Source organism: Muntiacus reevesi, chromosome 7 (assembly GCF_963930625.1).
Source record: "Muntiacus reevesi chromosome 7, mMunRee1.1, whole genome shotgun sequence".
Lineage (NCBI taxonomy): Eukaryota > Metazoa > Chordata > Mammalia > Artiodactyla > Cervidae > Muntiacus > Muntiacus reevesi.
Genome location: NC_089255.1, coordinates 82,269,596 through 82,289,244, shown reverse-complemented (window position 1 = coordinate 82,289,244; position 19,649 = coordinate 82,269,596). Strand labels below are relative to the sequence as shown.

At 52.6% G+C, this 19,649-nt stretch overlaps 1 protein-coding gene across 7 annotated transcripts; it reads left to right on the top strand.

The window, feature by feature from the left end:
- The first annotated feature begins 542 nt into the window (after positions 1 to 542).
- ABCD4 (ATP binding cassette subfamily D member 4) lies at positions 543 to 14,659 on the top strand. 7 transcript variants are annotated; one of them, XM_065940469.1, is made up of 19 exons: positions 543 to 688; positions 1,691 to 1,809; positions 1,946 to 2,073; positions 3,270 to 3,409; positions 4,677 to 4,793; positions 5,142 to 5,267; positions 5,909 to 5,959; positions 7,765 to 7,859; positions 8,091 to 8,212; positions 8,314 to 8,405; positions 8,587 to 8,676; positions 10,418 to 10,626; positions 10,803 to 10,894; positions 11,599 to 11,635; positions 12,017 to 12,066; positions 12,514 to 12,566; positions 12,947 to 13,023; positions 13,868 to 13,983; positions 14,143 to 14,659. In XM_065940469.1, exons 1-19 carry the CDS (start codon positions 651 to 653, stop codon positions 14,209 to 14,211), a joined length of 1,821 nt encoding a protein of 606 aa, XP_065796541.1. In that variant the 5' UTR covers positions 543 to 650; the 3' UTR covers positions 14,212 to 14,659. The 7 variants fall into 7 exon arrangements, with proteins under 7 accessions (XP_065796541.1, XP_065796545.1, XP_065796543.1 ...); XM_065940471.1 differs by having other exon boundaries at positions 625 to 756; XM_065940472.1 differs by lacking the exon at positions 543 to 688 and adding an exon at positions 1,064 to 1,101.
- Positions 14,660 to 19,649: the final 4,990 nt, after the last annotated feature.

Genomic DNA, 19,649 nt, shown 5'->3' with positions numbered 1-19,649 from the left:
TTCATCCAGCCCGGCATTTCACATGATGTATCCTGCATATAAATTAAATAAGCAGGGTGACAATATACAGCCTTGATGTATTCCTTTCCCGATTGGAACCAGTCTGTTGTCCCATGTCCAGTTCTGTTGCTTCTTGACCTGCATACAGATTTCTCAGGAGGCAGGTCAGGTGGTCTAGTATTCCCATCTCTTTCAGAATTTTCCAGTTTGTTGTGATTCACACAGTCAAAGGCTTTGGCGTAATCAATAAAGCAGAAGTAAATGTTTCTCTGGAACTCTCTTCCTTTTCCGATGATCTAACGGATGTTGACAATTTGACCTCTGGTTCCTTTATAATTCGAGTTAAAAATATTCCAGTCACATTCTCCGCTGCTTCTTGCCTAAGGGGAAACTGTCCACATCCAGGAGAGGGCGCCCTAGGCGCCGGGTCGACAGACAGCGCTCTGGTTCTTTTAGAGAAGTCGGTCGCTTCCGGGAGCGGCGGCGTCGCCCTGCGCCTTCCTCTCTATCCGCCCGTCTCTGTGGTAGCCGGGTCCGGCCCCGCCCCGGCCCGGGGCCCCGCCCCTCTTCGGCAGGCCGGGCGCTCTTCGGACTCTGCCCGGAGCCGACCCGGGGGCTGCCCGGCTCCCGCGTCGGCCAGATCCTTGTTCATGGCGATCCGGGGACCCGCGCCCCGGCCTGGCGGCAGGTTAGCAGGGCGGCTGGGGAGGACGGCCGGGCCTTGGGACGTCTTACTCGGGGCTGTTTGGGGAAAAGGTACAGCACCTTCCAACTTCATAACATGCTGTGATTTTTTAAAAACTTTTAATTCAACGTTGTGTTTTTGAGATCATGCATGCTATCGTAATCTAGTTTTCACTTCTGAGTGCTGGGTGGTGCTACCTAAGGTCATTAAGACCGCAGTTGACTTATACATTCTCCTAGTGATGGACACTTAGTGCCTGGATTTTTCTTTAGATTGTTCACCCCAGGGTAGGATGCTCGGTCACGCTTAATTCTGCTGAATTTGTTCTCCGGAGTGATCACACCCGGTTTCCCAACACCACTGCCTAAAGGTTCCTGTTCCCTGTCAACCACCGACCCCCACCCACCCAGTGTTTGGTATTGTTTGGGTTTTCTAATGTTTATCAACTTAATCAGTGTAAGGTGGTGTTCCATTGTGTTAACTTTCCTCTTTTTAAGTATTTGAATTTCCCCTTATTTATGTCCTTTCCCCACTTTTCTGTGGATTTCCTGTCTTTCTGACTCAGGAATTTCTTGTTTGCGTAGATTTTATTACCTTTCCCTTCTCCAGAAAGTCTGCATCTGTGGCACTATGTTGAACAAAAGTACTTAATTCTAAGTTAAAGTTGTGAGTTTTCCTGCTTTTTAGTTTTTGGTTTGGGGGTCTTATTTGAGAATGGATGTAGCAAGTTTCCTTGTCTGTGACCAAAAAGAGGATGTGGCTAAAATTTCTTTATTAATTTAGCCATAGGTTTTTGGTAAATAACCTTTCATAGATAGCATTTGTCAACTTAAAGAAATTCCTTTTTAATCCCCGGGTCTGTTCCCAGCCTACTGTCTTCAGCATTTGTAAAACATTCTTTCTACATGGCCTCAGCCCCAACCCACAACAGGTGTAAAAAAGTTTAGTCACTGCTCTCTAAGGCTCCATTGTCCTCTTAGGCTTCTCTCTGCTTCTCTTCTTCAGACCCAGGTTAGGTCTGCAATTTCTCCAGCGGTTCCTGCAGATACAGAAAGTTTTATTTCCCTCTTGGTCATCACAGAATGCCTTGATGTTCCTGACCCTTTTGTGTGTGGCCCTACTGGGTGAGTGAATGAGCCCAGGCTCGTGGGGTCCTTTTCCTTCTGCGGGGTGTTGATGACACATGGATACAAGAAGAAGCCTTCCTCTGACTTTTCTCACCCCTCGTTACTGATTCCTTCCTCCTCCCCCTCCCGCCAGAACAACTGGTGATCTACCGGGTTGGCTTGATCCCCAGTCAGTACTTTGGAGTCCTAGGAAACAAAGACTTAAATGGATTTAAGACCCTGACGTTCCTGTCTGTTGTGCTCATCGTCCTCAACTCCATGGTAAGGAAGGTCTTCTCCCCACATCTCTCTTCCCCTCCAGCCTAGTATGATGTCTGGCCAGTGCCTGGTGGTACTTAGTCATCAGGAAGCAGGAACCAAGCTGTGCGCGTGTGTTCCCTCCCTCTTCTGGGAACTCGGGGTCAGAACTCTAGGCAGGGCATTGATCTTGCCTGTTGGCCCATATGAGACCAATTCCACAACTGTTTCAAGCTCTTGGGGCTCGGCCACAGGGTTCTGGTTTAATTCAGCATTTAACAGAAAAGATCATTGTCGCTTCTGTTCCCAGAACTCTTGCTTCAGGGAGCTCAGAGCCCCTGAAAACCGGGCTCAGCAGCCAGAGCCGCTGCTGTCCTCTGATGCGCCGAGGCTGTGACTGGGCCTGGCACTTGTCCCGTCTCCCAGCCTTTGCACCTGCTGCTTCCTCACGGAATGGCCTCCTCCCCCCACCCCTCATCCACTTGTTTAATGCCTGCTGACTTTTCACGATTCCTCTGCTGTCACCTCCTTCAGATCATCCTCAACTTTTCTTTCATGTTTCCTCCACCCCTTTGAATTGCTAATCTTTTTTTTTTTAATTTTTTGCTGTACCTTGAGGCATGTGAGATCTTACTTCCCTGACCAGGGATCAAACCTGGGGCCCCCTGCGTTGGGAGCTTGGAGTCTTAGCCATTGGACCACCAGGGAAGTCCTGATAATCCTTTTGAGTTTACCTCTGTTCTAACACTCCTTACACCCTTGGGACTGTCTGTTTTTTCACTAGACTGTGACCTTACTGTTACCTCCCTCGTGCTCAGCATACGGAGGCTCCATAAATGATCAATCAGGGCTCTGCTAGGACTCAAGCCTAATGCTCTCTGTCAGGCCGCATCACCTGTTTTCTTGGGGAAGCCACTTCTCATCACACTTTTTCACTTCTGTTGGGTCCTCTGTCAGTAAAAACCTATGTATATAGAACCCTGTTCCAGGTTTGGGGGGACAGAAAAATAAGAAAAAATGGAAGAGAAGATACTGTCCCCAATCTCCAGAAGCACGTGGGGGCTGGAGGGCCTTGCCTTTGGTGAAGGAATGAACACATGCGTGAAAGAGGAAGGGAGCAATCCCATGACTTGAGGCTTTCCGCCAGCCTGAGCTGGGAGCTGACGCTTGCAGGAAGAATGATGCGTCTCTCCCTTCCCCTCGTCTCCCCCACTGCTCAGCTCAAGAGCTTCGACCAGTTCACCTGCAACCTGCTGTATGTGAGCTGGAGGAAGGACCTCACCGAGCACCTCCACCGCCTCTACTTCCGGGGCCGCGTGTACTACACCCTCAACGTGCTGCGGGATGACGTCGATAACCCGTAGGCGCCCCCTGTCAGTCCTCACCACCCTCTACGGGGTTCACCCATCTGGGATGACTCAGCCCAGGAGAGGCCCTGCTGGGACCCCATGAGGTCATCTGCAGTTATCTGCAGATGTTGCCGGGAGCCATGCCACGGCGGGGAGGGTGCTCTGCATGCCTGAGGACAGGGAGCTGAAAGAAGAGGCCAAGAGCAGCTCTCTTTTGTCCATTTCATATCCTGGGACTCCAAACAAGGCACCCCCAAGACAGAGATAAAAGTCCTTGCTAGAAAAAAGCAAGAAAACTGGCACTCTGATTTTCAGCAGTAAAAAATTGCTGCTGTCTAGGACTCAGTCTGGGATTCCAGTCCCCATTCTATCACCTCTCTTAGGTTCACTGAGTCCCACGTTCCCTTACAGGTGAGGAAACTGAGGCCCAGAGAATGCAAGGGATTTGCCCAAGCTCACGCCTCTCTGGGAGTTAGGAGTCACTGTGGCCTTGCTGTTGGGTCGGGACGTGTGGGTTCTCTCTTCACACTCATTTCCTCCCCACTCACCACCCTTCCAAGCTCTTCGTTGCCTGAGGTCACCGCTCCTCAGCTTATGCGGAGCTGTGCAGCAAAGGGTCTTGGGAGGTCCTGATGCTTCTTTTCTTTTTTATTATTTATGTATTTATTTGGCTTCATTCGGTCTTAGTTGAGGCATGCGAGCTTAGTCACCCTGTGGTATGTGGGATTTCAGTTCCCTGACTGGGGATCGAACCCATGTCCCCTTGCATTGGAAGGTGGATTCTCAACCACTGGACCACCAGAGAAGTCCCGCCCTGATGCCTCTTGACTTTCTCTTCTAGGCGTCTTCTCCGTGGCTGAACCCATACAGAGCTTCCACAGCCACATAGCTAAAAGGGGGTCGGGCTCCAGCTCGTGAGGGAGAGGTTGGGAGGAGTGAGATAAGCCAGAGAGCTTTCCTAATCATCCAGAAACTCGGGTCACCCACCCTCAAGTCATTCTTTGGTTCTGCTCGGAGCCAGCTCAGGCCCCTGGGGTGCTGGACCTTTCAGTTGCCATTTTTTTTTTCTGAGGGTGGACTGAAGTGCCATAAGAAGCCACTCTCCACAACCCTGTTTGAAGATCCTAAGGGTCTCATTGCCTTTAGGAGACCAGCCCTTGTCTCTTCCCATGGGGTCATTGCAAGGCAGGTTCAGAATCAGAGGTAACCTGGAACTACCTTAGCTCTCACCCCAAAGCCAGCTTCCTGGGTCCAGTCACTGTGTGTCGTTGGCTCCAGGGACCAGCGCATCAGCCAGGACGTGGAGCGGTTCTGTCGGCAACTCAGCAGCATGGCCAGCAAGCTGATCATCTCCCCCTTCACCCTCGTCTACTACACCTACCAGTGCTTCCGGAGGTGAAGCCTCTCCTCTTGCTGGCGTGCCTCCCCTCCTTCCCTGCCCGCTGGTTCCCCCGAGTCCCTCACTCACATGCCGAAGGGGAGTCAGCTCTCCCGGGTCAGGGTCTAGAGAGGTCTTCCCTCCCTCCCACCTGCGCCCCAGGAAGTCTTCCCATCTTGTCTGTTCGGGCCCCGGCCCCCCCTTTGGCCCTGTAGTGAGTCTCTGTCCAGGTACCGGGTGCCCCCACGTAGGAGCAGAGGCCCCACGGGGCTCTGAGATGGGACAGGGGCTGCCCAGGACGGGGGCAGGGCCAAGGCCTGCGGGCATATGTCCCTCTCCACACCCTCCCTCGCTCCGCATTTCAGCACCGGCTGGCTCGGGCCTGTGAGCATCTTCGGGTATTTCATCCTGGGAACCGTGGTGAACAGAGTGTTGATGGGCCCCATTGTGGCAAAGTTGGTGCAGCAGGAGAAGCTGGAGGGGGATTTCAGGTGGGTCTCCCTTGCTCGGGGGTTTTGGGTCAGGCATAACGCATAAGGAATGGGATCTGGAAAAAGGCTGCCTGAGTTTAAATCCCAGTTATGCCAGTCACTAGCCATGTGCTCTTGGGGGAGGTCTTTAACCTCTCTAAACTTCCATCTTCCTATCTCTAAAGTGGAGATGGTACTGTCCCCAGTGGAGAGAATCGTAAGGGGAATTAATGAGATAATACATGAGCAGCCGTGAGAACGGTGACTGGTTGGCCCTCGGCACCATCATCCCTTGGCCTTCTCACGTACTTCTGTTCCAGATGCCCTCATTCAAGTCAGCCCTGGATCTGGGCCCTGCTCTGTGCTTCCTGGCCTCCTCCTTCAGACCCGGCCCTGGGAGGAGGAGGGGCAGTGGCAGGCATGCACCTGTCCTCTCTGGAGCGAGGCGAGGGGCTGCCCTGTCCGCAGGGCTCCTGCCACCCCACCCAGGCCTGGGATTTCCCACCCTGTGACAGTCCGGGGAAGGGTTGGGCTGAGGCAGCCACAGTGTTGAAGGGGAACCGTGTTCCTCTTTGCCTGGGGGTCCTGTTGATCCAGGACTCTGAAAGCAGAGGGCCCCGTCCTGCCCACCGTCAGCACACATTTACCTCTGGTCCGCCCAGGTTCAAGCACATGCAGATCCGGGTGAATGCTGAGCCTGCTGCTTTTTTCAGGTGAGTCTCATGGAGATAATTGCCCATCTGCCTCATCAGAACTGATCGGGGAGATAGATGGCAGAGAGGGCCAGGTGAATCATACAACCCTCCCACCATCGCCAAGGCCAGGGGCCAGGCGTCCTCACGCTTGGCCATGACTCTCTCCCCATGTCCCTCTCCCCATGTCCCTCACTGTCCTTGTCTGCCTCATCCTTCTGTTCGTGAGTTTGCTTCTGAAACGAGTCATTCCTCCTAGTGGTGTAACATGGGGCAGAATTTGCTCTAAGAGTGAAATGAGTGTCTGCTTCATCATCTTGCTGATGACTATAAGGCATTGCCTCTGCTTTTCTGTCTGTAAAAAAATGGCTTTCCACCAGTGCCCGAAGCCCAGTGACGCCCACAGCTAATCCTGCGTCTCTGTAGCAGGGGAGGGAGTGGAGCCTCTCAGATCAGAGGACCCGCTCCCCACAGACTCTGTCCTGACAGCCGTGTTGTGAAATCCCATTCCTTCCCCTGCGGCCATGGCAGGTCCCTGAACTCTGCCTCCTGTAAGGACTCTGGACTCTGTTTGGATTGATAGTAAGGGCCCAGAGGTTTGTGTTTAAGGAATGGAAGTTTGTTCTTGGGTCACCTGGTTCTAATAGCCCCGGGACTTTGCTCTTCTGTCCATCTCTGCTGCAGTTTGTAGCTGCCACCACCTGGGGGGCACCAAAAGTTCCAGGAATCTGAGAGAGGTTGAGGGGCTTCCCAGATGATGCGAGCGGTAAAGAGCCCACCTGTCAATGCAGGAGATGCAAGAGATGTGGGTTCAATCCCTGGGTTGGGAAGATCCCCTGGAGGAGAGCATCGCAACCCACTCCGGTACTCTTGCCTGGAGAATCCCATGGACAGAGGAGCCTGGCAGGCTATAGTCCATAGAGTCGCAGAGTCAGACATGACTAAAGCAACTTAGCATGCACTCAGCATGCCTGAGAGGTTTGTTATGGGGAGCAGGTACAGCTGGGCCTGTGCTAAATTGTTTTTGGATGGATTTTGCAGCCTCTGCTCATGAAGCTTTGGGCTCCGGGGCAAGCAGTTTGGCTCTTGGGGCTCTGAGTGTGTTCTCCTGCAGCCTCTCTGTCGCTGATGCTAAATCTGAAACTCCTTCTCTGTCCTCCCCTAACCTTTCTGCCTGGAGAATTTCTGCTCCTCCTTGAAGCTTGAAGTCACCGTTTCCTGGGCGCCTTCCCAGACTCCCTTAGTGATCAGGCCTGTTTGCTTCCATAGTCCTGCAGACACACAGCTTATGTAACACTTTCTTTATGTTCCAGGTGAAGAACGAAAGCATTTGCCTGCCTTCCTGCACTGGGAGCTCCTCCAGTACAGGGACCAGTTTATCAACCTCTGTCTGGCTGACTAGCACCAAGCCTGCCACCTAGAGACTGCTCGGTGTATTGTTTAATAACAGCAGTTTTTTATCAGGAGCCACTCATATGCCTGGCACTTTAAATTCAGATATTTTCACGTTAGCCTATTACATAGATATTATAAGCTCCATCTCATAGATGAATAAACTGAGACTCAGAGGCTTAATAACCTGTCAGTGTTACCCAGCTAGTCACTGGCCAGAGCCAGAATTTGAACCAGGTCTGCCCACTGTATATAGAGTTGCTATTCTTTCTGCCGGCAATACCAGGTTGAATGAATGCAGCAATGGCTGACTGCTAGTGGCCCAAAGGGTCAGCAGGAAAGATCACTTGGGTGGGCCTGGTCCCGAAAGGGGAGTGTGAGGAGCCTGGTACAGGCTCTCCAGACCCCATGGACATCCCAGCCTTTCTCATCAGGGCTGGGCACGTGGAGCACATGAGAACAGACCGCAGGCTGCAGCGACTCCTTCAGACCCAGAGGGAGCTGATGTCCAAGGAACTCTGGCTGTACAGTAGGTGCAGGGAGCCCGGGAGGCAGGAACCACGGGGCGGGGATAGTCCACGGCCGCCCCCCACAAGCCCCTCCTCCCTCCCTGCATTGATCAGTTTCCCTTTGCTGTGAGTGTCCTCAGGAGAGGGAGGATTCGGGAAATCGCTTGATGCTGCTTGGCCTCTTGTTCCCCTTGGAGCACACACACTCGATGCCCAGGCCTCTCACCCTGGGTCTCTTGCGTCTTCCGCAGTCGGCATCAACATGTTTGACTATCTGGGCAGCATCCTGAGCTACGTCGTGATCGCGATCCCCATTTTCAGTGGCGTCTATGGAGATCTGAGCCCCACGGAGCTCAGCAGCTTGGTCAGCAAGGTGAGCCTCCCTCCTGGGGACCCCGCCCCCGGTCACGCTTGCTCCCCTGCCCTTTGGCCTCGGAGTCAAAGCCTGGGCTCTCTGCCCTCTGTCCTGCCCAGAATGCCTTCGTGTGCATGTATCTCATCAGCTGCTTCAGCCAGCTCATCGACCTCTCCACCACACTCTCCGACGTGGCGGGCTACACACACAGGTGAGGCTGCCTCCGGCCCCACCGGGTCCTGAGCAAAGTGTGTGCCGCTGGGAGAAGTAGCCGAGGGGGAAAAAAAGGAGCAGAAAAAACTCACCAAATACTCATGGGCGTGAGAGGAAGAAAGGAGGAAGGCCTTCACTGGGGCCCCGAGACCCTCCTCAGGCTTTCACTTCTTGCCCAGGATCGGGGAGCTTCAGGAGACCCTGCTGGACATGACCCTGAAGTCACAGGATGGGGAGTTTCTGGATGAGAGCCAGTGGGACTTGGCCAGGTAAGCCCTGGGCCAGCAGCACGGTGGTGGACCATGCGGGCCATGGAACCGCCCCGGAGCCCGGCCCTTTCCCGGCTGGGCAGGAGAGTCCAGTGGAGCAAATGAAAGAAACCCCTGTTGTGTGCAGGCGCGTTGTAAATGTTCACCATCCGCGTCACTCTTGTGTCATCTGTGTTCATTTACACCATCCCCCCACCCGATGGAAGCAAAGTGCACACAGCCGCCTGGGCCTGAGTTATCGAAACTCTGAAGAGCATCCCTCCTCTTCCTTTGTTCCCTCTTCCTCCCACCGAGCCCCGCTGCACCCGCCCCTTTCCTTGGGGCCTGTCTGTTCTTTGTCCCTGCTCAGGCCCAGAGGTGTCTTCATTCGTGTATCCTTGCAGGCTCTGGGATGTTTCTGACCTTTCTGTGTATCGAGGATTTGTCTCATATCCTCACTTTTCTTGAGCAGATTACCTAACTGCTCTCAGTATCTTCATATCCATGAGGAAGTTGTTCATGGAACCTTCGACTTAGGGTTGTTGTGGGGATTGGATCTCCTAGTTCATAGGAGGTGGTTTGGACGGAGGCCGCAGAGTAAGCTTTGAAAAATGGAAACAGGCTAAATTTCAAGGACTACACTCAGCTCTCTTCTTCGGAGCAAACACCTTAACTGTTGCTCTGTTAAGGATGAAAACTTCATGCGTCTCTGAAACCCCGGGACTGGGTGGGCTACTGGGGCAGGGACTGTAGGAAACTGGAGTTGCTGTTCTGTGGGGAAGATGGGCATCCACGGAGAGCCAGAATGGGTTAGTATTTCCATTCCCCTTCTGACCTTCAGTCACCCTGTGACGCTGTGAAAACCTCTTGACATTAGAACTGGACAGATGCAGCTCTGTGCCCCTGAGTGGGTTACTTAGCCACTGGGCTCAGTTTCCTCATCTGCCAAGAGGGGATAACCGCTGTGGTGCATGGCTGGTAAGACTGATTAAGATCAGTCAAGGGCAGGACTTGGCCCGGCCTGCCACGGAGCAGGTGCCCAGACCACCTCTGTCCATGTGCCAGGGCTACCGTAGGACACCCATAGCTACCACAGCTACCCACTGTAAACTGGGTAGCTTAAAGAGCTGATGTTTATTCCCTCATTGTTCTGGAGGCTGGAAGTCCAAAGTCAAGGTGGCAGCAGCATTGGTTTCTCCCCAGGCCTTGCTCCTTCACTTGCAGGCGGCTGCTTTCGCACGGCATCCTTCCATGGCATTTTCTCTGCTTGGGCACCCCTAGTGTGTCTCTCCCTCTTCTTGAAAGAACAGCAGTCCTGCAGGATTAGGGCCCTACCCTCACGGCCTCATTTGAATGTACTCACCCCTGATAGCTCAGTTGGTAAAGAATCCACCTGCAACGCAAGAGACCCTGGTTCAATTCCTGGGTTGGGAAGATCCGCTGGAGAAGGGATAAGCTACCCACTCCAGTATTCTGGCTTGGAGAAGTCCGTGGACTGTATAGTTCATGGGGTCACAAAGAGTCAGATATGACTGAGCAACTTTCGCTTTCACTTTCACCCCTTTAAAGACCCTGTCTCCAAATGCAGTCACCTTCTGAGGTACAGGGGTTGGAACTTCAGCATATTTCTGAGGCCACAGTTGAGCCCACGGCAGCCGCCCAGTCCAGAGGTGATTCGCCCCCAAGGAGAAAGGGCTCCCCCACTCCCAGCAGCACTGACAGTGCTTATCTTCCCCCCATCTCCTCCCTTCTCGGACCCCAGGGACCCGGGAGGGCCAGCGACAGAGCCAGCAGATACAGCTTTCCTCCTCGAGCGGGTCTGCATCTGCGCCCCCTCCTCTCACAAACCCTTAATCAAGGACCTGAGCCTGAAGATCTCTGAGGGGCAGAGCCTGCTCATCACAGGCAACACGGGCACCGGCAAGACCTCCTTGCTCCGGGTTCTGGGCGGCCTCTGGGCAAGTGCACGGGGTGAGGACCAGTCTGCCCTCTCTCTGAGCCAGCCTTGGCCTGGGGGGTTGGGGTGCATGTGTGTGTGCGTGGGTGTGTGTGTGCATCTGTCTGTAAGGATCAAGCCTCTTGGAGGAGAGTGAGGGGCAGTTACCTTTTGGAAGATGCCCAAACAAAGGTTTCTGTGGGTTCTGCAGGCTCAGTGCAGATGCTGGCAGACTTTGGACCCCACGGGGTGCTGTTCCTGCCCCAAAAGCCTTTCTTCACTGACGGGACCCTTCGGGAGCAGGTCAGCCCGGGGCCCACTCCTCCCACCCCATCCCCCAACCTGGCCTCTGGTAGGCTGACAGGTCTCAGCCCTAGAGAGCTGGGGCAGCAGGTGGGACATAAATGAACCATGCCCAGCAAGTGAGGGCAAGGACCCCGAGGTCCAAGCCCACCTGGTAGCACCAACCACAGGTGCCAACCCAGTGGAGCCGGCCCTGCTGTCCCTGGCTGAGAACTTGAGGTCTGAGCCTGGGGCGAGGGAGAGGGTTGGGGTGGGCATATAAATCAACAGTGGGAGCTGTTAGCCAGGTGTGGGGAACAAGCAGGGTTCACTCTGTAGCAATTTTTAAAACAATGATAACACTACGTCAGGTTGCTTTTTCTGGTTCCCACGCTCCAGCAGGTCTAAACGGTAGCTGATGGACTGCTCCTGTTTTATATTCACATCTGTGGGTCAGGCCATGTACTCAGGGCAGCTCCGGGAGGCAGGCTAACCTGTGTGGGCCATAAGCCAAATATCACATGTGTTTGTTGAGCACCAGCTTGGACTCTGGGGGCCCTCCCTGCTGTCTGCCAGCCCAGCCCCTCAGCCAGAGTGCTTCTTCCTCTCCTTGGGTCGAGAGGAGCCTGGTCTTTGGCGGTTCCTGTTTCCAAGCAAGGGTGGGCTGTGTGCCGTCCCACCTCTCCTTGGCCCTTACCCAGGCCGCTGTGGTTTTGTTTTATCAGGTGATATATCCCCTGAAGGAGATCTACCCAGACTCAGGTGAGCTGGGCCCCCTCGGGACACATCCCCCATCCCACCGTCTCTTCTCTGCCTGTTGGGGGAGGCCCCCAGCCAGGCTGCTGGTTTCTGGTTGGGCCCCCTCCACCGCTTCCTCTGACTGGTTACTGTTCTAGGGTCTGTACCCTGACCTCATCTTGTTCTGTCTGCCCCCTGCAGAGGAGAGACACTCATGGGAGGGAAGGGATGGATCACATCCTTCCCCGGCCCTTCCCTTGTTTATTAAGTGCTATCACCTGTCACTCAGAGCCCTGGCCCCCATTCTGGTGCCTTTACCTCTGCCCGCCCACCCCTGCCGCCCCCTGTCATGATGCGCCCCATCTGTTCTGGCCACCCAGAGGCGCTGACTTCTGTGTCTTGCAGGTTCTACCGATGATGAGAGGATCATGAGGTTCTTGGAGCTGGCAGGCCTGGTAAGTGAGGGCAAGAACCCTGAGGTCCACGCCCACCTGGTAGCACCGACCACACAGGTGCCGGCCGAGCAGGGCCAGACCTACTGTCCCTGGCCGGGGACTGGAGGTCTGAGCCTGGGGCGAGGGCAGGGAGGTTGGGGTGGGCATATAAATCAGCAGTGGGAGCTGTTGGCCAGGTGCAGGAAATAAGCAGCGATCCCTCTGTTGCAATTTTTAAAACAATGATAACACCATGCCGGGTTGCTTTTGCTGGTCCCCACACTCCAGCAAGTCTAAACAGTAGCTGATGGACTACCCCTCTCTGCCTGGGGCAGACTGCTCCCCCAGCCCCTTCTTGCTGTGCTGCCGGGGGTAGATGTATGTGGTGGGACTGAGGCGGTCCTCGGGATGGGAGGAGGCAGGGATGAGCCCTTCCACGGACCCATCATTCCCTCCGGTGTGTTACAGTCCAGCTTGGTGGCAAGGACAGAAGGTCTGGACCAGCAAATCGATTGGAACTGGTAAGGAGGAGGTTGGCGTGCTCCAGAGACAGCTCCCCCAAAGACAGTGGCTCCCAGGGGTCCTGGCAAGGGATGAACTGACTCCTGACCCCAAATTCCAGGGCATTGCTGACCCATTAGGGTCCCAGGGGTCCTGGCAAGGGATGAACTGACTCCTGACCCCAAATCCCAGGGTGTTGCTGGCCCATTAGGGGCCTGGTTCATTTCCTTGGGTACAGAGTTTTGGCCTCGTCTCATGTGGGCAGTGGGATCTGGTGGGAAGTGGGGGCCCTGGGACAGTCTGTCTGCAGTGAGAGCCTCTTCCTGCCCAGGCCATTCTGTGCGGAAGCCAAGCTATATGCTCCTTCCTCCAGCCAGCCTCTCCCCCTCCCTTTCCGCAGGTATGATGTTCTGTCCCCGGGAGAGATGCAGAGGCTCTCCTTTGCCCGGCTCTTCTACCTGCAGCCGAAGTACGCAGGTAAGGTTCGCGCTGTAGGTACGGGTGCCATCCAGGTGCCGTGTGCGCTCACAGGTGTAGCAGCGTGTTGTTCAAGTGCACCCGGAGAGTCATGGGTGTGGGTAGGGGAGCACACCTGTGCCTGGCCAGGTGTCTCGTCCCTGCTGAGGGGGACAGCAGGACTCTGCCCATGAGGCAGCAGTGTTTGGCATCCTCAGGTATATATAAAACCGCCCAGTCGTGTCTGACTCTTTGTGACCCTTTGGACTGTAGCCCACCAGGCTTCTCTGTCCGTGGGATTCTCCAGGCAAGAATGCTGGAGTGAGTTGCCATTTGCTCCTCCAGGGAACCTTCCCACTCAGAGATCAGACCCAAGTCTCCTGCATCACAGGCAGATTCTTTACCACTGAGCCATCGGGGAAGCCTCCATATATTAAACTGCCGAGTCTTAAGCTTTCAGCCAGTGTTGCAGCTGGAGGCAGCCTTGAGAGGGCTTCTGATTTTGGTCCTCAGACTCTGCCCTCTCCCCAGCTGTACCTGGCAGAGGGATGGCAGGTATGATCTTTTCTAGGAACTGATGTCCTTGAGGGAACTAGGATTCCACGGATTGAGTGGTCCAAGACAGTGGCTGATATTCATCCATAGGAAACTGAAGGATTCTGTCCCGCTGCTGGCAGTGGCTTCCCAAATGAAGCTTCACCCTCTGTTCCTTTGGCCCATGGTATCCCCAAGGAAGGGCTCCTGAAAGGCAGAGCAGTTTTCAGCCTCTCATCAGGTCCCAGCCAGAGGTGGGCGTGGGTTGGAGGAGCAGCAGAGGTAGATGGACCGCAGGCCCCCACGTCTTCCTGCTGGGTTCTGTCCCCAGTGCTTGATGAAGCCACCAGTGCCCTGACCGAGGAGGTGGAGAGCGAGCTGTACCGCGTCGGCCAGCAGCTGGGCATGACATTCATCAGCGTGGGCCATCGGCGCAGCCTCGAGAAGGTACCCGTGCCCGCAGGATGGCCCGGGCACCAGGAGGAGCCCCAAGGCTGGGCCTGGCGGGCGGCCAGCGGAATGGGTAGGGGGGATGGCAGAGTGGGCAGGGGGTCGATCACAGCCGGGGCAGCCTGATCACTGCTTGGCGGGGGGGGTCTCTTGTAGTTTCACTCCTTGGTTCTGAGACTCTGTGGAGATGGAAGGTGGGAGCTGACCAGAATCAAAGTGGAATGAAGCCAAGCCTGGGCACCAGAAGGAGAGCCAGGCTCGGGAGGTCGGGTCCCCAGACTCTCCCATCTCTCCCCAGGAGAGACCAGGAGGGCTGGCGGGCGAGGAAGGAGCCCCAGGTTTGCCTCACAGTGTGGGGAACGCTGGCGGCAGTGGGCTCAGCCCACGTGTGAGCCTCCACACCCCTTATCCTGCCAGCATGCCTCCTGCTACCTCAGACACCGCTTTGTACACTTGAAATGCTGATCACTGACGTATAACCTCAGATCGTGTTTTCTAAAGAAAACGTGGAAGTGTGGGATCATAAGAGATGAAGGGTCGAAATGGAAGAGTGTATTGGACTTGGGAGTCAAGCGATCCAGAAGTCTTTCAGATCACATCAATTTTTCCATAGGAGATTTTAAACTTTAATCAGTTATATAAATTTTATAACTTTTTTTAAAGAAAAGATAAACTTTTTTTTCAACTTACGGCTTTCCTATTTTCTCTTTCTTCATCATAAGATGATCTTTATTTTTTTTTATTTGTGGCCACACAGTACATATGTGGGATGTGGGATCCATGTGGGATACAGGATCTTAGTTCTCCATCCAGGGATCAAATCCATGTCCCCTGTAGTGGATGTGCTGTGTCTTAACCACTGGACCACCAAGAGGTCCCTGAGATGATCTTTCTAGCTGACTCTCCAGACTTGTCTTTGAGACCCTGCAGGGCCAGAGCAGGACTCTCCATTGTGCTGAGCCTCCTGCCGCTGGTCCTTCACTGGCATCTCCCCAGCTGCCAGTTGTCCCTCAGCCACTAACCTCGAGGGCCCTTCTGCTGTTTTTATCTTAACCCAGATGAAAATAAATTTCTAATATTTTTAAGTTAACTTATTTCCTTAAATACATTTTTAAAGGAAAGTTAACACTTGATATAAATAGAAAGTAACTAAAAATTAATAGAAATAGTGTTGTGAAATGACAGCCCAATACTGTGCCCACACATGAGACTTGCTGTCTATACACAGGTTAAGGGCTGTTACCGTGGAGTCAGACACACTAGCCCCCAACTGAGACTTCCCCTTAATAGATGTGGGGAGATGGAATGAGAACCACAAGGCTACAAGGGATGACTTCCTCTGTATAAGACAGGGTTAGTTCATGCCTGCTGATACCAAACTGGAAATGATCCCAGACGTGGGGTGGAGTTCCAGACATGGGGAGATGCTGCCCCGGGTAACAAGTCACACCCCCCCACCCCCCCCACCCCGCCTCATGGCTTAGCTGGCACAGAGGCCTGGAGCCTGTTCTCAGCTCCGCCTCTTCAGGGCACTAAAGCGATGTGTACAGGTGCTGAGGGGCTGAGAGAACTCTGGGGTGGGCTCTGCAGTGCCCAGTCCCCAGTGAAGCCTCCATAGAAACTTACAGGATGTCAGTGCTGAGAAGGCCCACGGCAGCCCTTCTCTCGGGGCTGAAAGGGACCGTCAAGGTCAGCGTCTGCTTCAGGAACCTTCCCAGACTTGCCTCTCCCAACCACATCCTGCCGAGCGCTCTCCTGGCCTCTGTTCAGATGCTGCTAGCCTTGGGGGACGGCCGTCCTCAGACCCCTCCAGCTGAGGAGAGCTCGCCCCTAGGCCAAGGGGAAGCCTGTCTCCCTCAGGAGCGCCCTGACTCCCAGCCCTTGGGCATGTTTTAAATTGTGGGGTTTGGGTGTGGGAGGACTCCCTCTCTGGTTTAGTTTCTGGACCTTCCTCAATATAGCAGAAGCCCCCCTCGGCCTTTCTGTGACAGCCTTGCCTCACTGATTTATTTTGTCCTCATAAGCTCCAACTCCTAAGCCTTTCTCACAAGTGCTGCTGCTAGCAGATTATTATAGAGACCAAGTTTGTTCCTCTGCCTCGAACATGTTTCCAGTGCTGTTTCTGTCCTTAATACTCAAGAACCCAGTGTTCTGCCTTGCAGAAACTCTGCCAAGAGAAAGCTGTTCTTAGGGGCAAACTGTACGCTTTTCCATCACCCATCTCAGAGATGGTGGCTACTGAGAGTTGTAGATGAACTGATACAAACCTGCATGAGGAAAAGTCGGGTATTGTGTCCTGAGGGCCAAAGTGTTTATTTTAAATGTTTTAAAATAAGCCAGACAGATGATTTCCCAAACTTAGGTCTCATTCTGCTTCCCAGGGGTCCACCCAGACCCATATGGATAATCCATAGAAATGTTATCCTTATGTACATCATTCTTCTGAAGAGTGCTGGAGCCATGGGACAGGGCAGAAAAGCAATCTTTTGTCATCTCCATCAAGTATCTGCTTACCTACCACCTCAACTTGTGTACCACCCCAGTCACTTTGGGATGAAGGATGACAGACTAATCTCTGTTCTGCCACAGCCCACAGGGAACGGTGGTCTGTGTTCTGGGGACAATCTCCCAGGAAGCCAAAGAAGAGCAATGCTGGGTGCCCTCTGTAAAAGTTGCCTTTCCAGAAACATTGTCTTGTTCCTGACATCCTGTCTAGGTGTCAGAATGTTGGGTGGGCCTGGGCTAACGCCTAAGTCAGGAAGGAACCCCTGGAGCCACAAGGAGTTGTCAGGAGAACCCGTGCCTGGAGAATAAGCTAGCCGAAAGGGAGCCCAGGACTGGGGCTGTCGAGACTGCCCTCCCACGGAGGTAGGGAAGTGTGGGCAGGGCTCAGGCAGGGGACATGTGCTGGGGAACACTCCTTAAACGGGGCAGCGTGAGGCTGGGTAACTGGCCAGAGAATTTGCCCATCCGTAGGTAGTTAAGGGTTTTGAGGGTCAGATGCCTCTGGGGGCAGTTTCCATGGGAAAGTCTGAAGACAGGGCAGAGACTTTTACCTAGTGACAGCTCAGACCAGGCCCCAGGCCCAGAACTGCCAGACAGCAAGGGATTAGAGGAGGAAACAGACAAGACTCAGTCCTGAACCAGCGAAGGGATTCATACAGAGCTTGGGTACTTAAGGGAAGCCCAGCTCCCGCCATGTTTTCTTAAGAACTCTGTGAGGAAGATGCTCCCTTTTCTTTCCTATTTACTATTGTTGAGGGGTCAGCGCTCCGAGCCTGAAATGACTTAAGAATCTCCAGTTCAAAGCAGAACTCCTGAGCCCCTGTCCTGCCCCCACCAGCTGCATTCATCTTGCCCATCTCAGGGGGTGGTGCTTCCACTGTCCACCCCGAGCTCAGGCTAGAGACCTGAGACCCTCCAGACCTTCCGCATTTCCAATCCATCACTATGTCCCATGGGTTCTGCTTCCAGAGTACCTCTGACGTCTACTCCTGCCCTTAGCATCTCCACTGGGACAACTGTGGCTGCCCCATCCCTGGTCTCCCTGACACTTTTCCCAACCCCCTACATCCTCCACAAAGCAGCCTGAGGGACCTTAAAAATGCTGCTCATTACACTAAAGTCCAAAATACTGAGCCTGCAAGGCTGCATTCTCATCCCTGTCCTTGGGAACCCGTTGACCTCTGCGTCAGGGATGGGCCAGGCTGGGCCAAGTTGCTCCTGCTGAGAGCTTTGTTCCCCATGCATTTCTGGAAGCACACAAACTCTCAAGAGTGACTCAAGGAGAAGCAAAATCTGAACAGATCTGTAACAAGTGACTGAATCAGTAATCAGAAACCTCCTAGCTAATAATCTGAAGGCCAGTGGCCTCAGTAGTAAATTCTACCCAACAGTTAAACAGTGTTTCATATCAGCCCTCAAAATATTCCAGAAAATAGAAGCAGGACACTTCCTAACTCATTCTATCAGGTCAGTATCCCCCTTCACCAAAACCACATAAAGGTGTTACAAGAAAACTGCAAACAAATACCTCTATGAATATAGATGTAAAGATTCGCAACAAAATACTAGTGGACAGAATCCAGCCGTATATTGAAAGCAGTATACATCATGATCAAGAGAGATTTAGCCCAGGCATGGCAGGGTAGTTCATATGAAAATCAATCAATGTAATACACTAGTAGAATGAAGGGGAAAAACCATATGATCATCTCAACTGGCAATTGGTGCAGAAAAAGCATTTGATAAAATCCAACCTTTTATAATAAAAGCACTCGATAAACAGACTAGAAGGAAAGGAAATTTCCGAAACATGATAAAAGACATATATATAAACCCTACATCATACTCAGCTGGTGAAAGACTGAAAGCTTTCCCATTAAGATCAGGAACAAGACAAGAATGACTGCTTTTACCACTCTTATTCATCATTGAGGTTCTGGCCGGAGCAGTTAGTCAAGAAAAATAAAAGGCATCAAAGTTGGAAAGCAAGAAATAAAGCTATTTGCAGATGACATGATGGTATATTTAGAAAATTATAAGGAAAAAAGACTACACAAAATATATCAAAGTCAACGAGGTTGCAGGATACATATGCAAAAAATCAGTTGTATTTCTATATACTGGTGATGGACAAAGTGAGAAGGAATTAAGAAAACAATTTTATTTACAGTAACATCAGAAAGAATAAAATTCACCAAGGAGATGCAAGATTTGTACTCTGAAAACACTGCCGAGGGACTCCTTGGTGGTGCAGTGGTTAATACTCTGCACTTCCACTGCAAGGGGCACAGGTTTGATCCCTGGTCAGAGAACTAAGATCCCACATGCTGTGAGAAGAAAAGCAATTACTGAAGGAAAATAATGGAATGAATTACCCGAATGAACAATTTGGCCAACTCACTGCAATAGACCACCTAAGCCTGGGAAGAAATACTGGGAAGTTTCTTTGAGAAATTGGGGTATTCTAAAATGACCCTGTGTGTGATGGACAGGGAGGCCTGGTGTGCTGCGATTCATGGGGTCGCAAAGAGTCGGACATGACTGAGCAGCTGAACTGAACTGACTAGGGAATTTAGAAAGCTACATGCATGGCCAGGACAGGATGCATGTTTGAAGTAGACCTGAGAAGACTCTAAGCTTTCACCTCTGGCCGGTCACTGGGCTTGGTCGAAACAGGAAGTAAAGGTTAAGGCAGAGTTATAAGCTGCTCACTGTTACAGGAGTGGACAGCAAAGAGTCAACCTATAAAGACTGGAAGAGATGGATTGTTTGTTTTTAGCTTCTGGTAAAAATTGTGAAAATACTAGCCAAGTAGAGACTTCAAATGAACACACATGACAAGGATGACAGTCTTCACAAAAATAGTTGGGGAAAGTTATTAAACAGATGACTGCATTCTTCAATAATCAAAAACAGTAAACTCTGGGAAAGGGAGAGAAGCTGATTTCCAGGGTTACCATATTATAATATTCAAATGCTCAGTTTTCAACAAAGAAAAATATACAAAGAAACAGGATTTTGACCACTCAAAGCAGGGGAAAATGGGCAGAAACCATCTCTGAGGAAGCCCAAACATTGGACTTTTTAGACAAAGGCTTTAAAGCAATTATAATATGCTAAAATTGCTACAGGAAAGCCTAGAGCCAGTTCTAGCCTTG